Consider the following 20564-nt stretch of genomic DNA (forward strand, 5'->3'; position numbering starts at 1 on the left):
CATGTTACAAGTACAAGGACAGTAGTGGAAGAAGTACAAAGTGGTTAGAGATAGTGGGGGACCACAGGTACTCTGTATGCATACCATCAACTGTCCAGACTTTCACAGAATGTTCAGATAGATTTTGACATATGTTTCTCATAAAATTCATGGTTTTCAGTCAAATCACTGAAGAGTGAAGTCACTAAATAATGATGCACATTTGTGTTTCAGACTTTATATCTTCCATAAAAAATAAATGGCAATACAGTACCTGTTATTCTAGCAACTCTATAAGTCTAGAAGAGAAATATTTAAAATATGTCCTTATTTTTGTGCCTTTGACCCTCATTATTTTAGGCTTTGTCCAGATTTCCTGTGCTAAGAGGTTGAGAGGTATGCGTGTGTGGGGATTTGAAAGGAAAACATATATCTGACATGTATACATGTGACTCAGCTTAATAAGTGGATGGAATTTTATACAGAACAATAGAACAAAGGGGGATTGGCATTAAGATTGTGGTTTAAGACTGTGATTGGTTAGGTTTGGGAGTGGGAGACATTTGTTTGCGAAATAAAAGCAAAGTGGTGGTATGAAATGGGGGTTAAAAAGAGGAGCACAGTGAGGCGGAGTGTAGTGAAGGAGAATGGAACAGGAATAACCCTTACAGGACAACAGGTTGCTGCAGAAAATAATCAATGCATGCAAATAAAAGGAAGGGAGCAACCTAGCACTTCTAAATAAAGAATACCCACAAGGAAGTAAGATCAAAGGTGTGGTGGGAAAGAGAGGGAGAATGAGAGAGAAAGACGAACTGCATTGAAAAATATTCGTTACAATTTGGCAACGATCGAGAGACATTGCCATGTACTATATTTAGTTCTAAGTTTATATGAGGTATAGGCATATAGTATTTTAGGTGAGTTTTAAGAATTAATAGATGAGTTTGGGCGAAATCTGAAAAATGTTTATTGTGTGGCTATAGAAGGGTAGGATATAAAGTGTGGACGTGACTCAATGTTAGGCAGGAATTGGTGCATGATGGTAGGGGTGAGTCAGAGAATGGGATGGGTTAAGATGTAAATGCATGTCTGAAAATGGTAGAAAGACAGTCTGTGCTAGATAAGTAGATTTTAAGTAGTGCTATGAGGGTGACAGAGAGGGAATATATGGTAGAGGAGAGTTAGGAACAGATGTGATTAGTATATCTGGGGGTGTTAAGATACATAAAATATAGCTAGACTGAATTTTAAGATGGGGGTATATAGAAGTGGTAAGTAGATTCAGTATGTTTTGCAAGATAGAGAGAGAGAGGAACGAGTAGCAGATGTAGAGGAATTGTGTGGTTATTGTTGGTTGGAGTGATTGCCAAAGAGAAAGAGATTGCAGTGAGACAGTTAGTATATGCTGGTAGAGGATAAGAATAGATGTGTTTGGTACACATATAGGTGTTGTGAGTTGGTGAATGGATGGGGAAATAAAAATAGGGAGAGGTATTATGCTAGTATTGTGATTGTAGGGATTAGAAAATGAAGTAAAGTTGAGAGTAAGTGCAAAGTTTGGACGTGAAGGGAGAGAGACAGAATTATTTTTGAGGGAAGTTAATGATTTGAGGGAAATAGTTTTAAGAGATAATAGTTTGGATAGCTATTGGCAGAGAGAAAGTAATGATACATAAAACGTGTTTGCTGTGTTACTGAGAATGGTGTAATTTGATATTGTTTGTCAACTTAGATTTTTGGCACCTCTTGTAGTTTTGTTTAATTGGGTTAATCAAAACAGTCTGATGCAATGGTAACATTGGTGTAGCTATGTGTGTGTCAGGGTTAAAGAGGGAAGTGATGAACTAGTTATGGAGGTGTGGTTAGGTGTGTGTCAGGGTTAAAGAGGGAAGTGATGAACTAGTTATGGAGGTGTGGTTAGGTGTGTGTCAGGGTTAAAGAGGGAAGTGATGAACTAGTTATGGAGGTGTGGTTAGGTGTGTGTCAGGGTTAAAGAGGGAAGTGATGAACTAGTTATGGAGGTGTGGTTAGGTGTGTGTCAGGGTTAAAGAGGGAAGTGATGAACTAGTTATGGAGGTGTGGTTAGGTGTGTGTCAGGGTTTAAGAGTTAAGTGATGAACTAGTTATGGAGGTGTGGTTAGGTGTGTGTCAGGGTTTAAGAGGGAAGTGATGAACTAGTTATGGAGGTGTGGTTAGGTGTGTGTCAGGGTTTAAGAGTTAAGTGATGAATTGCTCATGCATGAAGGTGTGGCTAGGTGTGTATAAATCTGGGGAACCTGTGGTGGTTGGAGGTGAGAGTGGGAGAATAGGAAAGTGGGCCAGAAATCAATACCTGGCAGTAACTAATCAGTGTATTGATATGAACAGAAAAAGTTCAGCACTGTGTACCAGCAGCCCAACTCAGTTGAGTAAAGAGACAGAAAAGTTGTGCAGAGCTACAGCAAATACAGGAGGACGTTCATTTTTAATTGAAACACAGAGGTAGCTTTTTAAAGCTGTATGGCCAGGAAACCAATAGGAAAAGGAACACAGAACAGCCTGTTCAAGGCAGCTTAAGAAGCAAAACAATAGGAAAAGGCCTGCTGTACAGACCTTTAGAAGGGGGACTGTGTGACAAACACAACTATTATACTATGTTTCACAGGTTGTGGGATGAGCCTTATCACTCAGACATACAAAAACAAGGTGCACAGTAAAATGATCTGTCGATAGTGTATATTAAACTGTCAAGACATGTTCTTTCTATAGTCTAAATTAAACAATAAGGAGCTCAGATTTTGCATTACGAACTGCTACTTTAAATAGCAGGACTGCAGTATATTACTGCAGGTATGTGAAGGCCTTGGTATTACAGCACCAGTTCAGCAATTTCATGCCCTCCTGCCGTAAATATATACAGCTGTGGTCTCTGTCTTCCAGGGCTGAGTGCAGGATGAAAAATTCTCATAAAGGGTTTGTCATTAGGAGATCTATGCTGGATACTAATAAAACTCCTACCATTTCATACGAGTTATCAAAAGCATAGCTAGGGCAGGGCAGGCAAAGGTGGCAGCCACCCTGGTCAGAAAGGTAAGTTTGTAGAAGCCGATCAGTGGTAGTGCAACAACGGCATTCAGTTTCTGAATATCACTATCATTTTTGCAGTCAAGGCTGAAGAACTATGACTTCAGTTTTCCATATGTACCATTCTGAATGAATGTAGCAAACCACTTGTTGCATTTGTAGCAAGATGTTTGCTGTTAATGTTTTTAAAAAAAATGTTTTTTCTTTTTTTTTTTTTTTACTCCTCGAGTGCTGGGACTGGATTAGGGATGCTGCTTCGGGTAGTCCAACAGCTAGGTCCATGAAATACTCAAATTTTCTTTTTATCGCTACATCTTGATTCATAAAGACAGAAATGAGGCAATAGGGGAATAAGATTTATGTTATAATAGAACTTTTCCTGTACCATACACTGGACATTGGAAAGCTTAAAAGATAATTACCAGCAACTGAAAAACAATTTGTGAAAATACTGATTTGAATGCTGTAGTGAGTCCAAAGTCATGAGCTGTGTTTAAGAAGCAGTTTAATCTGAAATCCTTATTAGAAAAGCTAAGGATTGAAGTCAGTAGGTTTGAGACAATCAAAATGGAATGTACTGCCCTATGTAATTTCTATAAACAAAATAGGTATATAATTGAAGATCCAACATTAGTGTTTAATTATCTTAACAAATGTTTCATTATAAAATGAAGATTTAACTGTAATATGTCGGGCATTGTTTACGTGGCTACCTGTTCCAGCTGTGAGAGTTTCTACATGGGTAACTCCACTAAAAAGCTCTCTTAGCACATTTATGAACATGATTTGGCCATTCAAAATAAGAATGAGCAACAATAGTTTTATTTAAGCATTCAATGACTTGTAGTGATTTGAAGACATTTTTTTTAAGGTAGTTGATATTGTCTATCCAGATGTCAGAGGTTGAGATAGTAATAATTTATTGGAAGTCAAAGAAGTGTAATGGCAGTTTTTTATTAGCTGCTGTGAAGCCCCCAGGCTAAAATGATAGTATTAATATTAAATGCATTTTAAAACAAAGGGGGTACTTTTTGTGTCTATATCATAACATTGACAGCTTAGGTTCTTGAATCCAAATGATTCAGAGGTTCGTACTAAGCTAGCTGCCTTTGCGAGCCATTTTAAGCTTAGCCAATTATCCCTTGGGAGACTCAAACCCTGCACTTTGTGTTTGTAAGGCAAGCACCTTAGCCATTAGGCCACCCTCCCAACCCTAAATCATCGACACCTAAGTGTCAAAAGGTAAAAACAGTGAACGGCCAAATCATCGAATTCTTTCCTAGGGAAAGAATTCACTTGGCCGTCCGCAAACAAAATAAACAAACACACCCAAACATAGTAGGGGCTTCGCCTCCCACACCCCCATGTGGGGGGTCCCACACACACACACACACACACACACACACACACACACACACACACACACACCCCAACTAAATAGACCAACTCCAAGACCGCTCTACATTGGGGAAAGGGCAAATCCCCGAAAATGGCCACGCAAATTCTTTCCCAAGGAAAGAATTCGATAATGTCACCATTCGCTATTTTAAACGTTTGACGCTTAGGTGTCGATGAATACACATTCGACAACCTAAGTTGTCGACAAATCAATAGGGAACCTACTTTTCAGTACATTTGTAAGCATATTTTTGAATTATTTATATTTCTTTATTGAGTTTTTTCCTGGATGCGTTTTACACACACACATATATATAATGACAATACATTTTCCTCACAGATGCACATGCAAAACAATCACACACATGTGACACCAGTTCAAAGAAAATACAAGTGGCAATATTATTTTATCAGTACTACTGCACTTAGACTGCATAATGTGTTAGTTCTAAAACATATTTTTTTCAGCAAGCACGTATTGGCACTACCAATGTATTTATTCAGTCATGCACACTTACCATTTTGTTTGCTGGCACTGCTTGCTGGTCTTTATGTTTCAATTTCTTTGATTGCAATTCAGCCTGTAGACCATAAAGGAAACATTGTTAGATTTATGAATAAAATGTAGCTCCAATATGTTGAAAATCAAATACTCACATTTATTAACCTATCCAGAGAAAATTAACATCACTGTTTCAGTCTCTGTAGAGATAAATGGATTCCTGTCAGAGACATGACTTCACTCCTCCTTAATACTCTTATCTTCAAACTTCTCAATCAAAAATACTGTCCTCCCACTCTCAGTAAATGGTATATCAAAAACCCTTCCTACTTTCCATACAAGTCTAACTCTCTTCTTTTATCAAGCCTCCCTTTACCTTTGCTGGCTGTAAAAGCTCTTTCTCTAAAAATGCCCCTAACTGCTGGAACTCTTTACTTGAAGGAATCAAACTGACAATCTTCCATCTTTCTCACCACCTCTTCACTCACATTTATTTAAGGAAAATAAATTAACTGCTTTAGGCATACTGCTTAAGAAATTCATCTTACCCCACCTGTCCTGAATCTCCCGCGGGTCTATATCATATTATCGAAATTCCAAAACATTAAACACCATAAGCTCAAACTTGGAATCTCGAAATATGATATCATCGAAAGCTTAGAACAGCAAATTTTTTCCCAGGGAAAAAATTTGCTGTTCCGAGAAACACACACACAACACAAGCACACCAAAAAAACAGCAATCCACACACATACACTTAAAATCCTACATCTAACCCTACACTAAATTGTACATACACTACTATCTATCCACTTACCTTAACCCAAACCCTAACCCTAAGGTCCATCACTATCGCACACTCACCTAATCCGCTCCCTAATCCTAACTCACCTACCCCACCCTAACCCTAAATTCTGTCACTATCGCACACTCGCCTCTCCCTCACCCTAACCCTAACATCCGCACAATCGCCCACTTACTTAAACCCAACCCGTACCTTTCCACCACAGTACTGAAAATAGCGAAGCCACAAAAACATCTAACTAAATTCTTTCCCTAGGAAAAAAAATCGGTGTTCTGCAGTGTCGCTATTTTCAGCGTTTGCTGTTTTGGGTTCGATATTAGAACATTCAATGTTTTCAAACTTCAATGTTCTAATATAGACCCATCTCCTGCTACATTTACATACACCAGACTGACTCATTAATTAAATTAAAATGGATGGAAGGGGAAATAAGAAAGGAGTATCATAACAGGAATTTCTCTCTCGCTCTCTCTCTCCTCCTACCACTGCACTGTATACAGACCACTCCTATACTATGTGGACTTTAGAACAGCTGTGGTAACTGTTATTTAGAACTATAGGATCATAGGAGATTACTAGGCTAGCAGCCCTAGATCCTTTTTAAACCAAGCCATTCATGTCCCAATTTTCCCAGTTATCAATGCTCAAGGACTAGAATGACTGTGGTATAAGCTTGTGGCTTAGGGCATCTACAAGCTGCCCATGTCCAAAAGGAACACAAGTGACAAGCCAGGGATGCTTTGGTCCAAACTGTGCTTGAATAGGCTTAGGGAAGAACTCTGCTTCGTATAAATGGGGAGTCTGTTCCAAATAAGGGGTAGTCGCTGAGACACATACCTGCCCTCCAACATGGTTTATATATGTCACAGGCAATGTTTAGATTCTTAGATCAGGTAATTCTAGTGCTGTTTGTTTTGTATTTGTGTAGCACATCCATCAGTACTGGAGCAGAGAATGCCTTGTCAGTTAGGCAAATATTGCTCCTCAGCACTCTGTTGGAGACTGAATACAGGGACAGGACTCTGAGGTGTCAGTATAGGACATGTTATTTACATCTTTGAATCAGGAACCTCTGTGGCCACTCCAGCTGTTGCAAATACCTGGACAGGTACATGTTGAAGGGAGCATTGTACTCTATTATTGGTCTAATAAGGGGAGAGTATAGTGGGACTATGATCTCCTTAGATCTGGATGGCATACCCTTACTTGTAAGTTGTGCCATGTAGAAGGGTTTTCCCACCATCCTAGACACATGATCAAAATTCAGGTTACTGTCTACCTGAGTTCCCAAATGCCTTACCACTGGGTCTACTGTCAGGGAAGTATTATCAATGTTGTAATTTGTAGGGGTGGTCATCTTCCTAAAGGGTAAAATTATGCAGAATTAATCCTTTGTTTTCTATTTTTATGTCTATCCTACCATACTCTTCAAATGTCTATTCTACCGAATGTTGACATCCTTTTTACAACTGAACTATGTGTTAAACTTAATACTATTCTATCTGGTGGATTTGAATTATATGTTTAATGTTAAGAGTTTCTGCATTTCAAACTCCATTACTTGATGGGCACATGTTCACTAATAATTTTGTATTTTGTGTTTACCTGGTTGACCTGGGTCATGGCTGAAAAGGGTTCTTGGACAAACCCACTTACCTGGTTAACACATGTTAAATAAATAAATGCATTTCTTAGGATGTCAACACCATAGATCGACATAGCAACAGATGTAATGTAAAAAAAAAAATCACACTTGAGAAGGATAACCACAAAAGCTTCTTTAGTTATGTTAAAAATGACAGAAACAATGCCCAGCACCGTACAGAGCTAATAGCAAATTATATCTCGTTTCAGGCTCAGAGGGTTTAGGCAATCTACCAGAAGACAAATTTAGCTCACACTTCACCTCCATCTGTCCTCCAGGATTCTTATATCACATACCCACATGTACACCTCACACTCAAGTCACCCAAGAACAAGCTCTTAAGGCATTATCTAAGGCCAAGAACATTACCTCTATGGGCCCAGATAACACACCAGGTGCCTACTACTCTACCTGAGGGTCTATATTTGGTGATTGAAACTTTAGGTAATTGAATACCTAAAGATTGACACCTAAACAGCGAAAGCTGTAAACATCGAATGGCCACTTCAGCGAATTCTTTTATAGGGAAAGAATTTGCTTGGTCATTATTGGGAATCTGTCCTTTTCTCCACTGTAGAGGGATCTTGGAGTTGGAATATTTAGTTAGGGGGGTGTAGAAGGCACAGCTCCCCATATGGGGGTTGTGGGGGTTGAAGCCCCCCACTCAATTAGGGTTTGAAATTTTTTTTCTTCCAGCCAAGCGGATTCTTTCCCTATGAAAGAATTTGCAGAAGTGGCTGTTTGATATTTACAGCTTTCACTGTTTAGGTGTTGAGCTTTAGGTATTCGATTACATAAAGCTTCGACTTTATAATATAGACCCCTGCCTAATACAGGATTTGTCTGATCCCCAACAGAAACTGTTCAATATCAACTTCAAAACAGGCTTCTTGCCAGATGAATAGTGGACAACAACAGCAATTTTCCTGCACAGAGGTGGAGCTTCAATTGATCCATGCAATTACAGACGCGTAAGCCAGATTAGTATTGTCTGTAAGGCTTTGGAAAGGAACATTATAGAATTAATGTATAAGGATATAGGTAACCTACTGATTCTCAACTCATCCCCATTCAGATTCATCAAGCACAGGTCCTGCCTACTTAACTTTGCCAACTTTTTCACAACAGTTACTAAAACAATGGATGATGGCAAAATAGCCACATATCTAGACCTCGAAAAAGCATTCAATGCTCTGGTAGAATAGATAAACTCTCCCATCTCAGTGTCAATCCATATGTAACTCATTGGATAGCAATTTGACTCAGAAATTGAACGTGAGAAGTTAAGTTAGATGGCTATACATCCTCAAAAAGATATGTCACTAGGGGTGTACTCCAGAGCTTAGTTTTGCATCTCTCCTCTTTGTCATTTACTTCTCAGTGTCAATACTAATGTTTAAGGTTTCTGGCTGACCAAGTTTCTATGAGACTACAAACTTGGTGCCATCATAAACTCCTCTCAGAGAACCAAGATCCACCAAGAGGGCCTGTCCCAAACAAACAGTATGTGCCAAAACATGGACAAAAAATAAATGCTAAGAAGTGTATAACTATATACGTCAGCAAACACAACTCCCCTTGTAAAGTTATCTCACTGACAACACATTCTTGAAAATTGATGCTGTAGTTAGGGATCTGGGAACCTATTTAGACAATGAACTGTCCTTTGATGATCATGTATCCACTGTTGTAAAGTTCTTATTCACTGCATATCTTATATGTAAAAGTATTACATCCAGATCCAGGGATGTAATTCTTCCACTGTGTTTACAACTCATTAGTCCGATCTAAGTATAATGCCCTTTTCAGCAGGGCAAACATTTATCACAACTGGAAGACAAGAATGCAGACCATCAAAAAGCCTTGTCCCCCTTCTAAGTGCCATACAGGTCACTGAGAGGTGGCCTCTGCCTTACTTATAGGCCTTCAATAGATCCTCTTCTGTTAGACATATAAAAAATTCACACGTCAACTGCATCATAAACAGTCATTCGAGGAATTTCAATGTTTTTTTGTAAAATGAATAAAACATGTTGGTGAGCTAGATTTGTATCACAGAGAATACTGCTTCTGTGTAACTGTCTTCCACTCCACATAAAGCAAAGTACTTCTCGTGATTTATCCAAATGTAATTTGGACGAATGGTTTGGTAACTGCAAATTCACCCCCAGTTTAGCACTCCTGTCCCTCATGGATATGGGGGGCATGTAAATATTCCAGCATATCCTTATTCAGCCAATTCCTGGGCTATTTATATACAAAATGTAAAGGCTAAAAACTATCACAGGAAGGCCAGGCTTTTTAAAATCCTCATAGATTAAAACCTAGTAAGTACCTATGAATCTATGAAGAAAACCTAGCTATTGAGACAGGATAGAGATGAAATGATTAGGATGTTTATACCAAATTCCATGTTAGTAAGATTGTTTCAATGAGAGGTAGCTACTGTTCTAATTCTGATAGCACCAAAATGTAATTTCTTATTATAATGATTTCATGATATGTAAAATAAATGCTGCAAGGGTAAATCCAAACCTTTTTAATATCTTAAAACCAGAAGTCTAAGCACTTTCGTTCATCACCATTTAACGTCATCATTCATTTACCCTTGCAGCGTTTATTTTACATTTTTGGATTTACAGTACACTGTAGTGGAACTTGGTTATGATTCCATGAAGCTTAAGTGATAAGTGATAGCAGTGAGCAGTATTCAGCTATCCAATAGCTAACATCTCACTATAATTTATTAAAAATACATGACAAAGCATGAGATATGGGCCTCCTGAAAACATTTCATAGAACAATGTACTTACTTAATTGCTGACAGTTGTAAAATATTTTATATATATATATATATATATATATATATATATATATATATATATATACACATAATAAAATAGATAATTGTGGTCATGATTTCAAACTATAGAATTATAGGCAGGAAATCTATGTGCCTAGCCAAATACCATCTTCAAGATGTACATCCTCTTCTAGTAGGGAAAAGCATGTCAGGCCAGGTATGAACTTTCATGTATACATCCAATTATCAAGGTTTGTCTTGAAAGTGGCGAAGGTGTCATTCAGTTTAACATGCATGGGGAATTTACTTCAGAAATGGGGAATCCATTGAATAATGAATATATATCCCCTCCAACATTGCTTATTTATATGTTGGTGAAGGTTCAAATCAAAGTATGTTATACTACATGATAATAAACAACAACACTTCCAGCAGAAAAAAAAAAACTTTACTCTCCTGGCTCCATGGTAAAATACTCTGTGGAGGAAAACCTTTAGTTTATTGATTATAGTAAACTATATGTTATCAGAATATGTAGCACTTCTAGAAACCTCTCTTTTGCTGTAACTTACTGAATTTTTGTAGGGGACAGCTCCCAAAGTAAGCTTGAGGTTGACAAACACTGGGATTAAAATGCATAGTCATTTAAAATTTTAAACTATACTTCTAATCACTGTAAATAAATTAAAATGTTTGTGATTTAATGACATAATCTTTATAAAAATAAAATTAACCTTTACTGAGAAGTCACTATAAATACAACTCTCTAAACCATTACACTTAAATATTCATACCATATAGTCCCTTAATCCCTGGTCATTAATGCATAATATATAGAAAATCTTATAGCTGTCCCCAGACAGAACAATATCTTTGGCCCCAGTTTAACAAGCTGAATTCCTTGCTCGTGTTTCCTACGTGAAATTACTGAGTGATTTCTACTTGCACATCAGCAATGATTCACTATTGGTGTAGACTTTTCTCTTTCTTCAATGTCTGTGTCACTATAAAATTATCAGTAATGAGGTTGTGGAGCATAAAGGCTCATGCATTCCTCAAAAAAAAACAACACTTTGAGGGGCTTCAAGGAGCTAAAGTGTTAACATTTTGATTCATCCAGTTGAAGCTGTAGATTAAGTGTTGTTACTGCAGTCTATCCCAGCTAGGCTACATTAGACAAGATATAATGCTTTATTAGAACTTCTTACTCTTACAGACGTGCTATAGTCAGGTGTAGAAGACTCCTTGTCCACATACTCAGAATATTTAATATAAAGCTCTACACAGAAATTGAAAAAAATATCATATCATAAGCATCTGTGCAGTAATAATTCCTCAGTAACAAAGCGTTCAATATTACATTGTTTTTCATCAAGATTGGCCTAGTAGTGATTACCATATTATTCAGTCTGCTTGTCTTACTCTAGAAATACAATACACTCCACATCACAATAATATGACAGAGTGAAAAAACTTACTGTTTGTTTATGCATTCACTTACAATAACTGACAATCTCAAAACCTAAAAGCAAAATTAAAATTGCTTTGAAAAGAACACCCTATCTTATCTGTGCTCCCAAAATATTGCAGTGTGGAGACATCCACCCAAATCCAGGCCCTCATCAATCACCATAACACAACTAGCAAATTACCTCCCACCCCACTACTACAGCACACTCTTTCCTTACCCAAAAACAAAAACTAAGCAAAGTCTAATTAAACATCCATAGTATATGTAACAAAATCACAGAACTTCATGCATGGATAGCTCAATATATTCCAGATATTCTGCCATTTACTGAAACTCAGCTAAAGCCCCCAGAATAAAACAGACTAAATTACTTCCAAAGAACAGATAAAACACCAAAAAAAAGCTGGCGGTATAGCCATCCTATACTCTGACTTATACAAACTAAATCCTTCCAACAAATGTATTCTCATACCTCAAATTAAATAGTAAACAATAATTCATCATTGCTTTCCATATCCCCCCAGAAACAGTATTATTACTTTGGAAGATATCCTGCACTAAATATCCAATACCATTCCTAATTAAAAAATACATATTAGAATACATAAATATTGGCTGGCAAACTAATACTGCCAACTTTCACAAGTCCAGTATTAACTTGGAATCACCTCACCCACTGAATATAAAACAACATATGACAAGGGCTCTGCCATAAACTGAATAATGGCCTCTGACACTCACAAATACCACACCTCAAGAACCTTTGCAAACTGCCTTAGCAGTATCTCTGCATTTACACTCATAGATTAATCAACCATCATATTAAACACTACTACAAATGGATGCAGAATTTCACAAATTTCAACCCAGCAACGGGTCTAATCTAAAAGTCCTCCCACTGAATGAAGCAGTCATCATTTTCAATACAATATCCTTAAATATGCTAAATGACTCAACTCCCCTTAAAAGAAAAAATTGTTAAAACCAACCATGTCCCTTGCCTTTCTGACAATACTAAAACTCTTATGCATAACAAGAATAAGGACTGGAAAAAAATGGTGGATGAGGGTGGCGAAAGCCAGGGTACCTTTTTGGCTAGGCTTGTATAGGCCCCAGGGCCAATAGCCTAATACCTACCTATGAACCTATGAACCTATGAATAAAACACAGAAGCTTCTGTAGGAGTTTAGAGAATTTTGAAACCTTATAGAAAGAGTAAACAGTGTCTAAAGATAACATCACAGTAATTTGCAGAAGTGGCAAAGATATAATCCCAACAGTTTATAGTCTTCCATCAAAAACTCTATCCAGGGGCAAAAAAAAATACGTCACCTAACCTCTCTCCACTTGAGATTTCTAGCCAGTTTAATACCTACTGAATAGACAGCATAGCTGCTCTTACCAAAAATGACACTAACATCCATAATAATCCTGCCCTACTACAACTCCCCTCACTACTACACCACCTTTCAGCTTAAAAACTAGCCCTACTTCATATATTAAAACATTTTCAAAATCTCAAAGCATGCTCATCCACTGATAAGCTCCCAGGTGAATTGCTCAAGATGGCAGCCAGTGCTATAGTATACCCAGTATCAGTTTATTACAATAATCCTATGTTCCTTCCCTCTGGAAAAAGTAACATATAATCCCACTACTTAAAATGGGGACCTGAACAGAAATATCTAACTTTAAAATCATTACCATTCTACATACACTCTCAAAAATATTGGAAAAAATATCCACAAGCAACATCTTTAATGCTTCTTTTGAAAACAATTCTTGAAACCTATATAACATGGCTTCAGCCCTGTGTATAGTACTATCATTGTTCTCATATCCTTCTCTGATACCGTAAACAAAGCGAGGGACAGAGGTACATGTGTATCCTTTTTATTCCTAGACCTATCTAGGGCTTTTGACACTGTATCACGTAGCAAACACCTACATAAAATGTCTTCCCTTGGCCTTTCATACTCTACTCTCACCTGCTTCAGAAACTACTTGCCTGACACACAACAATCTTCTAAATGGCTGTGCACCCTATTTCCTTTCCTTTCCTGCCAGTTACCAAAGGTGCACCCCAAGACTTTATCCCTGGTCACCTGCTATCTAATATATTCATCAACAATCTCTATACTTCTTCCCAACAAGCCTCTATCATACAGTATAAAGATGAAGATGACTCTACTCTCATTTGCTCCTCTGATAGCCAAACCCATCTTCAACAAATAACATAAGAAGCCTTCAACTCCGTTGAAAGCTGGCTCCAACATGCTCATTTACAGCTAATCCCTAAAAAGCTAAATTACTCCAGCATTTCACAACTCACATAGCCTTGAGAAAAGTTACTTCAAAATCACCTCCCTAAATATCACTGACATTGAAGTAATATGCCATACTAAATTGCTAAGCATGACCATAGATGACCTAAAATATGTCCTACAGATTCTAAATGCAATTAAAAAAATCCTCACAATTTATACTAAAGTAACCCTAGCTGACACCTACCTACTGCCATCACGTTCATATGAAGCACCATCCTTACAAACTACCAAACTACACTGCAAACTAAATTTGAGTAATGTTATAAGATGACTGCATGCTTTGCTGAAAATAAGCTCAATAAAAGCCATGACTGTATCACACGAAAATAACTAATTCAGTTAGAACTACTTCACAGCCTCTCCCCACACCCCTATAAATGATATATACCAACATCTTAAATCACACTATAGTGGGGAAAAGGCTAAATTCCTTCATCTCCACTGTACCACAATCTACAATGAAGTGCTTTAATGGGGAATGTACCCTTTTCCCTACTGTAATGCAACCTCATATGGTTGGTGAAGGGAGGCTTGCCCCCCTGTAAAATCCTACATTTGTTTTTTTTATGTTTCTTTTTTTAATTTCAAGTTTTCAGAAACTGTCAGAAAATTGGAAATTGTCAAGCTTGTGTATATTAAAGCATCTCTCCATGGTTTCCTGAGTGATTTTGTTTTGTTCTTTGATAATTTTAGTTTTGCTCATTTAGCTTATCCTAATATGAACACATTTCTCTCTCTTTGTTGCTTAGAATGCAGCAGTCCTGCTTTTCACATCCTGCCTTTCCTAAGCAAAATAACACCAGACAGTGGAGTGCTTCTTACAGGCAAACTGCCATAAGAATGCAAATAATATTAACATCTACAGAAAACTGCATTTGAAAGAAAAGTGTTATATCCACATCAGTCACACAACCTCTCAACTCTACAGATTATCTGCTACAGCTCTTTGAAATTTCCTGACAATGACATGGTCCACTAGAGGACTTTACCTCCAGTAGGGTGTGTCCTTAGGTGGTTACAATATTTTTAGGGGTTTCCATGGGATGTTCTCAGCTACATCAGATCACACCAGGCCCTCCACATGACCGTATCTATCATACAGTCAGTGGAAGAGACAATCCAGGAGGTAGACAGGCAGATCTAAATGCAAAAAACTCCTCATCTGGGAAGGGGGGGGTCAATGGGCAAAATACCCTTCAATCCCATTAGTTTTAAAATCTCCCAAAACCTGGTGCCCTCAGGAGTTGATAGTCGGGAATCTTCCCCTTTATTAAGGTCAGTATCATATTTCAGGGACTCTGTAGAGAGTCTGTCTCCTTTAGCATGTGTGCTTTTGGGGTGATTCTAAGGGGAATCATATGAAGTTTTCAAAGACACATGGTGTCCCTGTAGAAGGAAAACTTGAGGCATTGGGATCTTTTTTGTCCTTGGGATCAGTGATGAGGGTTAAGGCCATGCACTGACTGCTGTTGAGGGAAAAACCGAAACTAGTGAAATGACTCCACCCTATGTCAAGGAACAGGCAATGATCCTCTAAAAACTCAAAATCTAAGGTGGAATCCATTACTACCAAAGACATTCACCTCATTACCATGTCTGTCCCTGCAGAAGTGGACAATGATGGCTTCAAGCACGTTGCCATCAATGCTGACAGTCCAGATTGCTCTGACCTCAAGATCAACACTAACACCTCAAATGTCAAAAGACCTGACACTGAAAAAGATGCCAAATTTCAGAATCAAAGATGGAGCTGAAGACTTGAAATCTAGGGACCGGTGCCAAGACACACTGACACCTACTGAATCGAAGTCAAGTGTGTCAGATCCTAAGGGATTAGCACCAAGGTATACAACCCAGCTGGTGCTAAATGAGGATGCACTGGAATAGCCAATGGTTCCAAAACATTCAGCATCTGGGCATGAACTAGGAAAGCAATTTTTTGCATGGGAGTTCTAGGGCCAACTCCATCCCCCCTGCCACTGGGTAAAATGAGATGACACCTGTGCCAAACTGGTTCTTTACAAAGGTTTTTATCATGTGATCCCCATCTACATCAGCTGAACTCTGGACAGATCTTGCAGACCCTAAGGAAGAAGCATAAGGAAGACAAGAACCAATATTTAGAGCGTTATAACTCCGAAGACAAAGTATTAAGGAAAGGTTTCCTAGTCTTGGAGGGGCATGTAGGGAAGAAAATGTAATTTATGAATGTCCTCTGAATGGCAGAACGTTAATTGGAAGGTAAGTACTGTTGATCTAGGATAGCAAAGGGTAGATATCTTAAGCATAACATCATTTTAATGGACAGGATACTATGGTAATTATTTTGCTAAAGTTGGTGTTTGTGTAGTAAAGACACTTTAAGTCAGGATTACTACAAGGATGTGCCTCTCCAGTGGTGTAAAGAGATAAAGCCTGAATACGGCCCAGCCAAACCAGGACTGATTAGAGGGTTGGGTGACTGATGGAGTTGCAGGGAAGGGATAAGCAGGAGTAATCCAAAAATGTTCTGGTCCACTATCAACCCCCCCCCCTTACACATGCTGAAAAACCCAATTGATACAATAGCGTTATAGCAAATTGCTTTAACTCCCCTTTCATCAACATAACAATCACACTAACTAAACCACAATTTATTAATCACACAATCAGCCTGAAAATCTACCTCAAATAATCCAGACCAAAGAAAAATATTTACATTAAAACCTTCCCTACTGCATCCATCAAAAAGCTCCTCTTTAAATTGAAGTAAACTACTCTAGGAGCTCTTAACCTGCTAGCAGAGTACATCAAAGAAGCAGCTGAGCCCTTAGAATTTCTATTCTCCATCATTATAAATAGGTACATTACCAACTCATATGTTCTTAGAATATGGAAACAATCATACATCACACCACTACATAAGGGAGGAAACTCTACTGATCTAGTTAAATACCTACCTACAGCTATATGTCCTCCTCCCAAAAATCATGGAGTTGCATCCACGCTCACATGTTTCTGAATCTACTCAACAATAATATCCTCTCACTTACCCAACATGGTTCCTACTCACTCCATGCTACCACTACTGCTCTGGTACCATTTATTGGCATTCAGTACTGTTCCACAACTAAAACCGATTCAAATTTTATTAGAACTTAACTTATTTCATGCATTATCGTGGATGAAGAGTTACCTAAATAATTGCACCCAAGCAGTAAGGTAGCACAACACTGGTTCCTACTTCCTCCCAGTTTCTGTGGTTGTCCCCTGATGTCCATTCTTGGGCCCTTGCTATTCAACACACACATAAGAAAGCTTTACACTGTCATATCTCCATCCACTTAAACTGAAGTCGACAACTCCAACAGCTGATAACCTGTCAGTTGAATACACTAAAGTAGCAGCTGAGGCCTTAGCGTTCCCAATGCGCAGATAAAGCTACAATCATTTGCTCTGCCCCGCTCCTGGGCCAGTGAAAGACTATTACGCAAGAATCTACTCAGCAGGAGAACAGTGGATACAAACCACTCAGTTTATAATTAATGCTACAAAAAAATAAACTGATGTTCTTCCTCTAAAAGTGTTCCCAAAACTAAAATAGTCATTATTTCTTCCATTCAAAACATTAAACTTGACCAGGTTTACAACACCAAGCTAGTTGGTATAACAACTGATGACAAGCTCAGGTTTGACATTCACATATATAATGTCATAAAGAAAACTCACCAAAGGCTTGGACCTCTTTACAGAACCAAACCATTTCTCACTGGCCTAGGTTGTAAATCTATTGTACATGTGTATCTCCTACCACCACTCTTATATGCTGCCCCTATCCTCACTAACCTACACAACAGACTCCTTCTCTCCCTTAGGTTCATTTTTTATAAACCTCGTTACCATTGTCAACACAAAACATAGTGGTATTACAATTGCTCTTTCCTTAAACTGAAGAACATTGACTGCCAAAACAAGAAAAATAGGTTACTTGGATAGTGTAGCAAACTAAACAGTCATAAGTTGACATGCCATATAATCATCCATTTCACCCTTTAATCTCAGGCTATTCTGTTCATAATGCTAAAGATCCCGAATCAACCACCTTAACCTAAAGGATCATAGCGTTACATAGCATCTGAAGAGTTAATTGTGTCAATAATTTAGGTAAGTCCAACTGCATAAAATCAAAATAACTAACATCCATATGAAGTTCTGAACTCATGATGAGAGCCAACACAGGGAAGCATCAGGACAGTGATATGGCAAGAAGAAACAGGTAAGGACATCTTGCTCTCTCTACCTCTCTTTCCCCAGATCACAAGGTAAGGCAAAGACTACCTAGCTTCATCCAGGATCAGTGTAAGAGGGCGGAAACATGAGTGTTGGGAATGTGGTCAGCAGATTGAGTTTGTTTAATGCAGATTTGGAGGTAGTGTACCACTTTGTTTTCACATGTAATTTAAGTAGTTCACATAATTTAATCGCATGATAAAGAGAAATTTCTGGAATGCAATTTAAGTATTTCTCACAAACTGTATTGTTTAGTAGTGCACAGTATATGTTTCTGCACAACGTTTGCTGTTCAATTTTGTCTGACACTGATGTCAGATAAGACAGATAACAAGTAGTTTCCTTTTAAAATAATATTCTGCTCTTTGGTGGGACAGGATATATAAGGATGGCCACTCACAGTTACATTGTGGCTTGTATTGTTATGGAAACATATTATTTCTCATGTTTATTCTTCATAAACTGCATATTAAGTTGTAGTTTCTTCACAAATGAGTCAAATAAAATGTTTAGAATATGTTTATGTCAAAGGAAAACTGAAAAATAAGCTACATGATTATACAAGACATATTTTCATATAAGTAGTAGCTAGTGTTGCCACCTATCCATTTTTTCCGGACTATCCGGAAATCAAACAGATCGTCCGGTAGTCCGGAAAACACTGTACAAACTCCAGTATTCTGTTTCAGAAAAAGAAACAGACTATCAAAGTTTGTTAAATCTGTGGATTTCCTATGCTTTTTTTTACAAAAGGCATAGTAAATCCACAGAAAAAAGGCATCACAAATGGAAGAAAAGAGCATTCCCCTCAGATGATGCAATGTGACATCACAAAATGGGTGGAAACTGGTTGGGATATGGGTGGGGTTATATAAGGTGGAAGGGGGAGTGTCCTAAGTCTGGTTTTCTCCACAATGAAAGGTGGTAACCGTTGTGGTAGCTTTATATTTCAAGTGCCTTACAACTGCATTCTCTCTATTAGCAAATTACAGTGTACTAAAAAGGGGTGTTATGTTATTTTATGCTGCAAAGTCTAGTTTCAGAAAACTGAATTTTGCCAGGTATCTGTATAAACCAGATTAATTAACAGTACACTCTGGCCTTCTCAGGCTGAGAAATCAGTTTTTGTGAGGATGTCTGTGAGATAGTGTGCACTGGTACTGAATGTTACAAAGTTAAACAATGAATTCTTAGACCAAGTACTCTTTGTTTTAAAATGCATATTTCTAAAGAGTTTACATGAAGCTCCAAGTCAGGATCATAAGTAATGCCAAAGTTCTGCTTGCATGTAACTGATAAGAAAATATATATAATATATATAATGTTGGCCGGCAATCTCCCAGTGCTGGTTATGGAATAAACAATACTTTGCATATCCTGAAGCGTCATTCTTGACTGAGACAAAAAGGGAAAATTCTTTATTATTTAATTTGCATTTTAACATTTGATGCCTTAAGACTCAGGATCTGAACTTTGGTATTGCTGTAGGGCAGTGTGGAATAAATTATAAGGGCCCAGAACATAAAGTTCTTCTGTGAATTCCACACAATTTTGTATAGAGTAGTCAGAGATTCAGATACCTAATTATTCAGGCTGTGCAAGCATGGTAGACTAGGGGGAGAAAACTGACTTGTGGGAAAAATGTTTTTATTTAGATAATTGTAGTTTAAAAAGTAGAATGCATGAATAACTCTTTTTGTTGAATGACTGAGTTAGCTTGATAGGTGCTTGCAAAGTAATAGTGGGAGGACCCCACAAGAAATAAGAAAAAGTTTATTAATGTGTGTCCGCATACAACAAAAGTGGAATTAACACAAGGAAGTGCCTTGTGTTGAGGGTGGTACCCTCAAGAGAAAAGACTAAAAGGTAAGAGGTATGGGAGATTTTTGTGTGTGTGTTTTGTTTTTTTGTGTTGTTAATATACAAGTGAAAAAAAAGATAAATTGGTGTAGTCATTTTTGCTGAATTACCAGGACCCAGGATCTATAAGGTTAGTCTCAATAGGATAAATTAGGAAATTTGAAGAGAATTTTGGAAGAAAAGAAAAAATAAGTGGGGAACAATGGGCAGTATTTTATTCTTGGTATAAATACTGAAGCTCTTAAAAAGGAAAATGAATCAACATTAAGCAGGTTACAGGATACTAATAAGAAGTTACTACATCAAGTGAAAGAGGTTAAGAAGGTAGTACAGACCAGTAAAAAGGGATCTCTTTATCCTGTCTTGGCAGTTTTGAAAGAAACTAGGGATAGCCAAAAAGCAGAGACTTCAGAAGAGGATGATAATCCTCCAGTAGCTA

General features: G+C 37.8%; 1 protein-coding gene across 3 annotated transcripts in view; it reads right to left on the minus strand.

Annotated features, from left to right (window-relative positions):
- MYO15B (myosin XVB) overlaps positions 1–20564 on the minus strand; it is a 1190858-nt gene that overhangs the window by 1067594 nt on the left and 102700 nt on the right. For all 3 annotated transcript variants that reach the window (XM_044084949.1, XM_044084950.1, XM_044084948.1), the window contains exon 2: positions 4962–5024. In XM_044084949.1, the coding sequence (XP_043940884.1) occupies positions 4962–4964 (3 nt within the window). In that variant the 5' untranslated portion in view covers positions 4965–5024. The remainder of the gene's footprint in view (positions 1–4961; positions 5025–20564) is intronic.

This window comes from Protopterus annectens, chromosome 10.part0 (assembly GCF_019279795.1).
Source record: "Protopterus annectens isolate FY-2018-M chromosome 10.part0, PAN1.0, whole genome shotgun sequence".
Classification (NCBI taxonomy): Eukaryota; Metazoa; Chordata; order Ceratodontiformes; family Protopteridae; genus Protopterus; species Protopterus annectens.